At 44.9% G+C, this 10,617-nt stretch overlaps 1 protein-coding gene across 3 annotated transcripts in view; it reads right to left on the bottom strand.

The window, feature by feature from the left end:
* The window catches only part of LOC308161746 (dedicator of cytokinesis protein 9), a gene marked incomplete at its 5' end in the record, with an annotated part of 60,504 nt that extends 50,948 nt beyond the window's left edge, over positions 1 to 9,556 (bottom strand). For all 3 annotated transcript variants that reach the window (XM_080535806.1, XM_080535808.1, XM_080535807.1), the window contains one exon: positions 9,380 to 9,556. In XM_080535806.1, the coding sequence (XP_080391932.1) occupies positions 9,380 to 9,556 (177 nt within the window). The remainder of the gene's footprint in view (positions 1 to 9,379) is intronic.
* Between the last annotated feature and the right edge of the window lie 1,061 nt (positions 9,557 to 10,617).

Below are 10,617 nucleotides of genomic sequence, written 5' to 3'. Positions count from 1 at the left end.
ATAGAGGCAGCATGCATAAGCCCTTCCTAAAATCATAAACATAGAACTCCCTGAACACAGGGATTAACCTGCTCATGTCCTGGCTTATACTATGGATGATAAAAACAATCTGGGTGAACCTTCATTGAATATGTTTACATAAGTTCACTTTCAGCCCCTGCGAGCCAATAGAAACCTTCTCAGAAACCCGAGACTGTTCCAGCCACCCTAGTCTGGACACACCTGGAAGTCAGGTGACAGGTGACAGATTTTACAACAGTCTGAGTCAATCATCAGCCTTCACAGCTAGACAATACACTATAGCCACTGTGAAAAACAATGGACAATACAGTGCTTTCAGAGAGCTGGAGGAACAATGGATTATTTCACCACTCCATCCACACCCCTCTTCCAATATCATTCAAAACCCCCATTCCACTCAGTAGCTATAACATTTCAGAAAACTGGAAGTTAAATGACGACAGTAAATGACCATGATATCACAACTCTGATGGTTGAAGAATTCCTGAGCCCACTTTCTCCCTCATGACTAAAATCTTGTCTATTGTTGTCACCCTGCTTCCTCCCACCGTCTACATCAGCATTGAGGGTTTCCATAATCCTACAGTATGTTGATGACCAGACCAGGCCAACCACAGCATAAACACAGGATAATAAAATGTCTATTCACTGTCGGGAGCTCAGTCATTCTGTCAGCCCACAGCTCTGACCACAGTCCAGTGTAATGCCACACTAACGGCCCTGATCCTCTTCCACTGCACAGAACTCACTGTATTTGACCTTGGAGATAATAGCACACATCCTCATAACTCTTAAAGATCGGTAGGAAAAACACCTGTTGGGTCCTACCACAAATGAAGCCTCGGTGACATTGCAACGTGACTATTGTTCTAAGCAAGTGGGTCTGGCAAGAATCAACCACTCACGAGTCCACTCTCAGTATTACATGACATTGGTAGTGACCAAGGCCTTACTGTACTTCAGTATACAACAGTCATACAGAAATACAATATGGCTATCTGTATCATCTCCAACATATGGATAAGCAGCTTCATAAACAAAACCAACCCACCAACCCTAAAAAGTTCAAACTAACTGCTTTAGTTCCAGAGCCGTTAAGTACAGCTCTATTCCACTTTGACAGCTGTGCTTCCGCAGGGCATTGGCTCCCCCGTCCCTCCCATCTATGAACCTCTCACTACAACCGCTTCAGACTGAAACAATGGGGCTCTGTGACGCCTGAACGTCCTATTACAATACATTTGGTTATTAAATTTCAGTCAATACACGCCTCAGGAAATCCAGGAGCTTCCTCTAGACTAGAGTCACAACAAGATGACACATTCAATCTGTCCCCTATCATTGAGAACTTGAGACTTTTGAGCTGGGGAGGGGACTTTTAACAAGAGGGATCCAGTAATTAAGTCTAAGGAATGCAGTACAGAGCTCCCTCCTGTCCATGTAGCTGTGTTTAGCACCAGCCAAGTCCACTGTTCCTCTCCATTGGTGCAACAAAGCACTTTTGAAATGTGAGCCTGCACCATTGTGTGGAATAATTGAGATCTGATAAAAGCGGAGCGGATTTTTCAGACAAGCTGTGGAGCTGCGTGGCAAGGAATGGAAAGGCCAACTCAGAGTTTTCAGGCACCTGCTTTACCACAGTTCTGCTACAATGAGACCACAATGAAGAATCTTATCAGAGAGCTACAGTACACACAGGTTTTCAACTATGTCCATAGAACCGCCGAGCTTTGATGAAGTAACACAACCATTTCAGCTCCTACCTTGAAGTCTAAAAGTAGAACCCTAAGCATATTCATTATGTAAAAAAGTACATTCATCTACTTATAGTTGTTTGTCTCACTAAACTACATAACCTAAGCTAAGCTCATTCATGACTTACCACCACCTGTGGCACTGCCTCCACCTCCGCCTCTGCTCCAGCTAAGCTCTTGTACTGCTGGGGAGACTCGATCACCAGCTCCTTCTTAGGAGATTTGGTAGCCCTTCCTTGCATTGTCAACAGCTGTGCCCAGAAATCTCCTCACTAGATCCCAAAGAGTAGCAGACAGCCAGCATGTCCAATGGAAGAAAAGCCTTATGCAGGGTAAAGTCAGGAAAAGTTCTCCAGAACCCCTTTCTCTTCTTCACACAAACTCAACTACTCCTCTCTCTCTCTCTCTGACTGCTCTGTCTCTGAGCCTCAGCCCTGGACTCACACCCAGGCTACGAGGGACGGCCCCTCCCACACTCAGCTGTGCTGCCTGTGGGGGTGTAGCACGTACACACACACACACACACACACACACACACACACACAGTACACACCACACACACACACGCACACACACACACCGCCCTGCAGTCATATGACCCCTCACCATCCACCTGCACAATAATAACACAGGCCTGACTAAGACAGACAGAGGCCACATTCCTCTGCTCCTAGTCCAACCAGGGACTGTCCAGGCCTTATGTAACACAGATGGAAATAGAGCTGGGTTCCATTTCAGGATTCAGGAAAAGATGGAAGGAAGAAAGAAGGGGAGCATAACAAGAGGCTATGATCATGAGCTCAAATCAATATTTATTATGCAAGAAATCCAACAAACCTCAGGAGGATTCATACCTCAGAGGAAACCCATATACACATCAGCAGCAGTGAGAAGCATTGGTCTCCTACATGTCTACATCACAGTGAAGCTGTCTGACTCAGCCATTAGATTTAGTTTGTAGCGAGCGAGTGCTTCAGAAACGTCTTTTACAAATCCTGACCCATATAAACGGCTGTCTGAAAGCCAAAGCACTTTCTGTCCTTTCCTCGGTCCTTTCCCCAGAGTTTGACAATTTAGCAGCTGAAAAAAACAACGATGTTGACTTCAATTGACGTCAATATATTACGATTGTCATAGACGACATCACAGTCTAAATCCCTCATTACATAATACAGTATAAGTGCCACAGGAGGGTCAACGGTTCAACTGTCTCCTGGTTGTCAGAAGGGGAGGACAGGGAGACGATGTTGGTCTCTTGTCTGTACGAGTCCCTGGTTGTTGATGCATCTGCTAGAGGGGCATTCCATTCTGACTCAGCCCCACTCCAACCACCTCAGAGATCTCTCCCCCCCCCCCCGCCGAGCCACAGCAGGGGGGCTATTATCTTTTCACACTTGTGTCAAGAATTAAACGCAATGGGGGAATGTCTTAGAGAGGACTACAGCTGCCCCCCCACACACACACTCATCTAGACCACTCACATACAGTATTGTAGTCTCAGGCCCTGTAGTCTAATATAGGCTACATGCCTTCTCCAGCTCCAGGACACCCCCCCCCCCACCAGCTTCCAGTCATGCACAGAATAAAGAGAAGTACTGTGGAGAGCATAATATTCCTGACAGGTTCCCTAGAGGAATGGGTTAGAAAGTGTACGTCATCTCTCTCTGGGTCTCAGAGCGGGAGAGTGAGTCTTCCTGTCTCTGATAAACACTGGCTGCACTGGCCTTTTAGAGCCACTTGATTATGCAATGATTTGTGTTTTACAAGTTTGCAAGTTTGAACTTTCCACCACTTTACATATTTTGAGTGACTCTCGTTTGGTTGTTGACTATGCAAAGCAGCGTACATACTTGTGTAAGCACAGTAAACTACTCCTCTAGCCTAACCACAGTTTCATGAGAAGTTTCATCAGATTTTGCTTTGAAACACCCTTGTTTACTATGACATGCTCTTCATGGGATCTAAGTGACTTATTGTGTGGTTACTATCTATTGCACAAATCAAGACCCTAGTCACCGTTTGTTAATAGCAATAACACAGAAGATGCATTGAAAGGCTAATTGTTGCCGTATTCAGGCTAAAACACTACACAACTGATCAACTCCATATACCATGACATTTCCAAATGACTATGTAACAATGTTGATACAATGTTGTCGCTAATGTAATTACAGTATTATTACTTTACACAGATGTAGGGGCAAATTAATGTAGTGTTATCCACTACAATAGGAAACGCTATATGGATTGATGGTCTATCTGAAAACACCTGTATACTGTATATGCTCTACAGTACACTCTATCATGTGGTTGATCTATAACCTACACTTTTCTGCAAGGTATTTAAGTCCCTGCTCACCTTTGACTACAACTAAAATACATTTGGAGTGAGTGGAGGAACCTGTCTGGTCGTTGGAACCTGTGTGGTCGATCGTTAGGTGGGAGGGGCGGCACCCCAGCTAAGTCATCACCAATTACAGAATCTCCATTTCTATCCTGACGGTCAAAGAGCGACAGCCTCTGCGACAGCCCCCTGACACGAAGACACCTGACACAAAGACAAGGGAATCAATCCGTGGAGTCCATTGAGGAAGCGGAAACTATATATACTAAGTATTTTCATTCTTTTTCATCTTTTTCTTCGCTACTCTAAGGGCCGGTTTCACAGACAAGGCTTAAGCCTAGTCCTGGACTAAATCACACTTTCAATGTAAAATCTCCATTGAAGATGCTTTTTAGTCCAGGATTAGGCTTAAGCCTTGTCTGTGAAACCGGCCCTTAAGTGTATTAAGCACTACCTTAATAGTGCTAACCCACACTAACCTCCCTACTTGCAAGCAATGTGACCAATGTGCCCCCAAAACCCCTGCCCGATCATTCCACTCTTCCACCTCAGCTGGCCGCCCGGCACCGCCACCTCTACGTGGATGCAGCAGTCGCGCTACTTGGTCACGGCTTTTCACCGTGTCTAAATGGTCCCTCCTGAAGACCTCTTCATCCCCACTACCCCCCTATACAGTTTCTCTACTGTAAATACATTAATAAAAGTCATTTTTCCTTCTTCCAGCATTGTGACTGTCAATGGCCCCTGGTAGATTTATTAGATTTATTTTTCTTATGATGACTGATGGATAGATGATTCATTTACTTAGAGAAAAAAGGGTTGTAAAGTCTTTCTGGATAAAGGCGCCGGCTAAATGCCCAAAATATAAATGTAATATAAGGAACAATAACACATTAGGAGTGTGTATGACTTTGATCAGGGAGCTGATATGTTTGTACAGAGTCCCGTCCTGCTGGTTTCCTCTCCCAGCTCCTATCTGCAGTGGTACTGTAGGAGATAGGGTAGAGAAAACTTCAAAGACACTTCCTCTCTCTCTGCACTGCAGCGCTGCTGCTGCTGCTATTCCCACATGGCCGCAACTACACACAGAACAGAGATGGTGGTGGTGCGAATTTGGGGTTTGTTCCAGTTGCACAATTGATTCTCAGTTTCTATTGGTTATTATACAGTGGGGTATGTTGAAACAGTGGGGTATGTTTTATTTATGTTATCACGCTTAAATACAATGTTGACTTACCATATCATTGTGCTGCATTATACATTATGCATTATCTGTAATGTGTTGCTGTGTCTTTAAGAGTAAAAATGTTATTGATAGACTGTGACGGTGCACAACACAGAGGATGGGATGGGGCAGAAGTCTGCCACAGCTACCATAATTTTTCATCGTTACTGCTTCTCTTTTTGGCCGTCCAGACATTTTCTGAAGCACCTCTCGTTAAGAAGAAAGACTTCCTTCCTCGGCTCTAGTCCTCCTACATCCATCCTAGAACTTTATTGGGTTTCATTCTGCATCATCACTCCATCGACCTGTTATTTTTAGGACCCAGACTTTTATTTGGAAAAATGTCATACATTGAAATTGGAATGTCTGCATGTCTGCGTCTTGCCGTGGGGAATAGCTACAAAACACTGTATGAAACACTAACAATCTCTACCATTGTGACTTTTTTTAGAGCTCGGAGTGAAGTGAGCACAAAGTGTACACCACGTATCTCTTTCAAAAACACCACATATCTCTCTCCTCAGAGGATATAAGGCCTAACACAATGATTGCCAGGTCTCAGTATGAAGTGGTGTGTGCCTAGCCTAGGCCAAGTTAGCCAGACACACCCACACCCAGCAATCCCAGGCTGAGCAGGACTGAGACTAGGACTGGGCGGTGGGTTACATAACAATGGCTTGATGCAATAAGTTGGGCCTTCCCAGCAGGAGCCAGGGGAAAACAGGGGTGGGTGTAACTTTGGAATGTAACAAAACACACACACATCCCCTCCCCTCCCCATCACACACCCTTCCCCGGCACGAGGGCCCACCGCCTGGACTGTTTTCACTGCCTCGCCTCTGGGGAGGGCAAAGGCGTCAGGTGAGACTGAGACCATACATTGGAGATAAGGACAATGATAATACCAGAGCACATTCACACCCTCTGTTGACGTCACCACAGTAGATGATGAGGTGAGACGACTAGGAGGCTCCTCTCCAACAATGCAGCAGGGAAACAAAACACATCTGGGATGGCTACAGCTCGGTTACATTTACATTACATTTCCATTTTTGCCCTTTAGCAGATGCCCTATTCCAAAGCGACTTACAATCAATCCATTTGAGTAAGTGAATCATCTATCCACTAGTCATAGCAGGAAAAGTAATCCATGCTCAGGCCTGCAGTTGTTGTGCTAGAAGAAGGAATAGTTTTTTTCCCCTTTATTGACACAGGAGAAACAGTACAGGGGGGTAGTAGGTGTGTCAGGAGACACAGTGCAAGGGGGTAGTAGATGTCTCAGGAGGGAGCTTGGTTACTCTGTGATATCTACCTCTGCCTGCATGACACCATGACAGTGAGTGATACTCTTGTCACAAAGTTGAAGGCCAACACAGTGGGGGAGACAATGTAATGCAACTCTATTGAACAAATAATGTGTTGGTTGGCCCGTCAAGTTTCAAATGGATATGTACTGTATGTGGCCACAGTGTAACTCTATAGCCTCTCGGAGAATCAAAAAGAGCTGCTGTTGCTGGGGCTGGTGTTGGTGTTGGTGTTGGTGTTGGTGTGAGAGGAAGTGCTGGAGATAACAGTCTCCTGTCCCAATCACTGTGTGAGAGGGCCAAGGAAAGCACCTCAATGTTATCTGCCTGTCTGGAACACTGCACTTTACCATGGCCGCGACGCCACGCAGAGTAGGAAACAATCACGACAAACACAGCAATCCCCTAGCTAGCTGCTGCTGTTGTTGTTGTTTAGCTGTACTAAGGTCCAGTATGTTATAAGTGGGGGAGTGAACAGATTTCTTTGCTCTGTAGAGAGTTGACTCCTTATTGTTTTCATGTGGATGTTCTTGTGAACGCCACGCAGTATTGACGAGGTTCGCTATCTGTGGTAGCTGCCAGTTTCTTCTGGCAAACAGGGATTAAGGGAATATAAGAATTTTTGGAGATATGGTCTTGGTCTTATACTGTACTACACAGAACAGACAAGGCATACACACAGGCACATATTAACACTTTGAATATCATCTAAATATATACAATCTTAAAATATCAAAATCAATGTAATTAGGAACACGTGCTTATGTTCTAAGAGGTAAGCCAGAAGTCAATGAGATCACTTTACTGTTTCTAGGGGAAAGCAACAGAGCATTTTGCCTGCTAATTTTGAGGAGTGGCTACTTCAACACTGTGGCTAATTCACAGTGATACTATGCAGGCTTAGCTTGGTATTTACTGTATTCAGTCTAGCCTATTCCTATGAATATGTGAAATAGATAAGGTGCAGAACTACACCAGCCCCTGAAAGCCGTTCGTTTGTCCCCTAAAGGCATCATTCACCCCACCCCCTGAAGAGCGTGAGATGTGAGTTTCCACGAGGAAGGAAATGGGTGCGCTGCTGTAATCAGAGTGAGTGAAATAACAGAGCAGTTAAACTCCCAAAACAATGCCCCCCTAATTACTTTTACTGTATGAGCTGTGTGTATGTGTGTGTGTGTGTGTGTGTGTGTGTGTGTGTGTGTGTGTGTGTGTGTGTGTGTGTGTGTGTGTGTGTGTGTGTGTGTGTGTGCGTGCGTGCGTGGCCCACAGTGTCATTAGACCTCATTAACCCCTCCTTTGAATTCCCACAGAGATAATGACCTACAGGCACCATAGGGGAGTAACAGAGGAATACACATACTGTATAATCTCAGAGTAGGTTCATGGGATTAAAATAAATGAAAATGGAGAAGAAATCTTTACTCTACTACTGTAAGATAAATGAAACAGTTTACCAGTGCCATTCACTTCACCATGCCAGTGCCATTCACTTCACCATCCATTTGAAACATTGTTTCATGAGGTCAGTGTCAAAGGACCTAAAATGTGCATCATCAACTTAAGAGTTGTATTTATTTTTTCGCTGTATCGGTTACACAAACACAGCACAGACAGTGTGCCAGGCAGTATCATTGTACCTGCATTTGTTTCACCTGATTGATTTCAGACAGTGTCAAAAGCTGAGAGGGGATTATATCAGCAACGTTAGATGGTCAGAGCATCTTATCTCTGAGCTGTGAAGTCACGTTGCCCTTGACCCAGTTGCCTCCCCTCAACCATGGACCAGCAGCAGACCCTGTCACACTGTTCACATCACAGTAAACCCAAATGACAGCTGAGGGAAGGAGACATGGCACACGTAGTAAGGGCAAGCAAACAGATAGGGTACACACACAAAGGGCAAGACAAGCTGGTACCGGGCAGAAAAAACCCCGCCAGCAGCCTCAGAGCTGAAGGGCTGATTGATTTCTAGTAGACAGAACCCTACTATCTCTCCTTCAGAACGGTTAACCCATGAAGCACATCACAGGAGGAGAATCAGCCCTCCTCCCCATACATTTCACATTATGATGCATCTACTGAAATATTATGTTCACTTCTGCAGCTGGAATGGATGTCAGATAAAGGAGCAAATCAATTGATTTATCATCAAAAACGATGATATTATTATGCTCAATGAACATAAAAGCTTTTCAAGTGGCTTTGGGCAGCATCTAAATGGAACTAGAGAAGCGTCATTAAAAGCTGAAATAGAAACAAAATGCATTTATCTCTTTTTTACACAGATCAGTGGCTTTTGAGTGGGTCTTTCTGGAAACCAGTCAAATTCATGAACTGGCTCTAAATAATTGATCGATCTCCCTTTTCACATTTTGCGTCTATGGGAAAAGGGTGTTTGATGTTTGAAGAAACCTAGAAAAAAAAAGTTGCCTACATAATTCACAGGCTAAGTGATCTATGAACTGACACTGAAACTTGACACCACTTTGATAATATTTCGATTGAAGAAGCACCTGGCAGCGGTTCAATGTCAGGAGTGAGCAGGAGTGTATTTGTATAATACAGTAAAGGTGTGGATATAAGATACTAACTAGTTTGGCAGGTAGACATACAGCATAGGCAAGCAACAAAACATTTGCATAAATACACCCACATCTCTGCACACCCAGACCCAGACCCACACACACACACACACACACACACACACACACACACACACACACACACACACCTTCAGTACTGCTGGTGGTGGCCATGCCCGTGACTCTCTCCGGCTGTCTGCTGCTGCCTGCTCAGCCCCTGTTGGCCCATGGGGGGGCTCGGCTGTGCTCTTGCAGATGTAACCACAGTTCCTCTCTAACACCGTGCGCAGTCCATCAAACACAACCACGCTGGTGGTGCACCCCATCGTTCCTGGTCCAAACAAGCATCCCTCAGGAGAGCCGGTGGATGACCCAGTTTTACCTACTCCGGCTACATTCCTACTGGACCTCAGCTCCACTGCTTCACAACTTCAAGACGACTACTACTACAAAGCTGTTGCCCTGGCCTCAGGGAAGCAGAGATAGAACTGGAAAACCTGGAAAGTGAGTTTATTCCGCTGAGGAGAGTAGCCTCAGTCTGAGCCACAGTACAGCGGAGTTATCCCCGTCTGTGTAAGCCTCTGTTAGGAGTGCCTCAGTCAGCAGGGCAAGAGAAAGAGGGAGAGGGGGAGAGAGAGAGAGAGAGAGAGAGAGAGAGAGAGAGAGAGAGAGAGAGAGAGAGAGAGAGAGAGAGAGAGAGAGAGAGAGAGAGAGAGAGAGAGAGAGAGCGAGGGATGGGGGATGAGGGGATTCTGAGAGCACTGCTGCAGCATCAGCCAATGCTGAGCCTTGACACACAATTCCAGCTTCTATCTGCTGCTGGTGATGCTGCTGTGCATCTCTCTCTCTCTCTCTCTCTCTCTCTCTCTCTCTCTCTCTCTCTCTCTCTCTCTCTCTCTCTCTCTCTCTCTCTCTCTCTCTCTCTCTCTCTCTCTCTCTCTCTCTCCCTTTCACTCAGCCTCTCCCTTCTTTGTAACCTCAAATGTCTTTCTTCTATTTGTTCATTGTCAGACAACATCTGTGAATGAAAATACTTGCTGTTGTTTCATTCTCTGTGGTATGTATTCTGAAATAAGTAGGCATAATCACACCCAAACACAGTACTTTTACAGTAAAGCACATTATGTAATCAGGAGGGTGAATGTGATGAAGACAAAAGGATTAATAAAGAGTTAAAGATGGGGTTAATGAGCTGTGTTGACTCCAGCCTGGCACCCAGCTTCCACAGTCAGGCAAACAGCAACATGGCTCAATGCTCATCTAGTTCACATCTAGAGACACAGAGCAACAGCAAAAGCAAATCCTCTCAAATCCAACCTGATTACAGTAATACCTCATTTCATAACTTTCAATAAATTATGAGGTCATTAAAAATGTTTTAATTCAT

Source organism: Nansenia antarctica (assembly GCF_963989245.1).
Source record: "Nansenia antarctica genome assembly, chromosome: 7".
Taxonomy (NCBI): domain Eukaryota; kingdom Metazoa; phylum Chordata; class Actinopteri; order Argentiniformes; family Microstomatidae; genus Nansenia; species Nansenia antarctica.
This window is presented reverse-complemented; position numbering and strand designations above follow the sequence as displayed.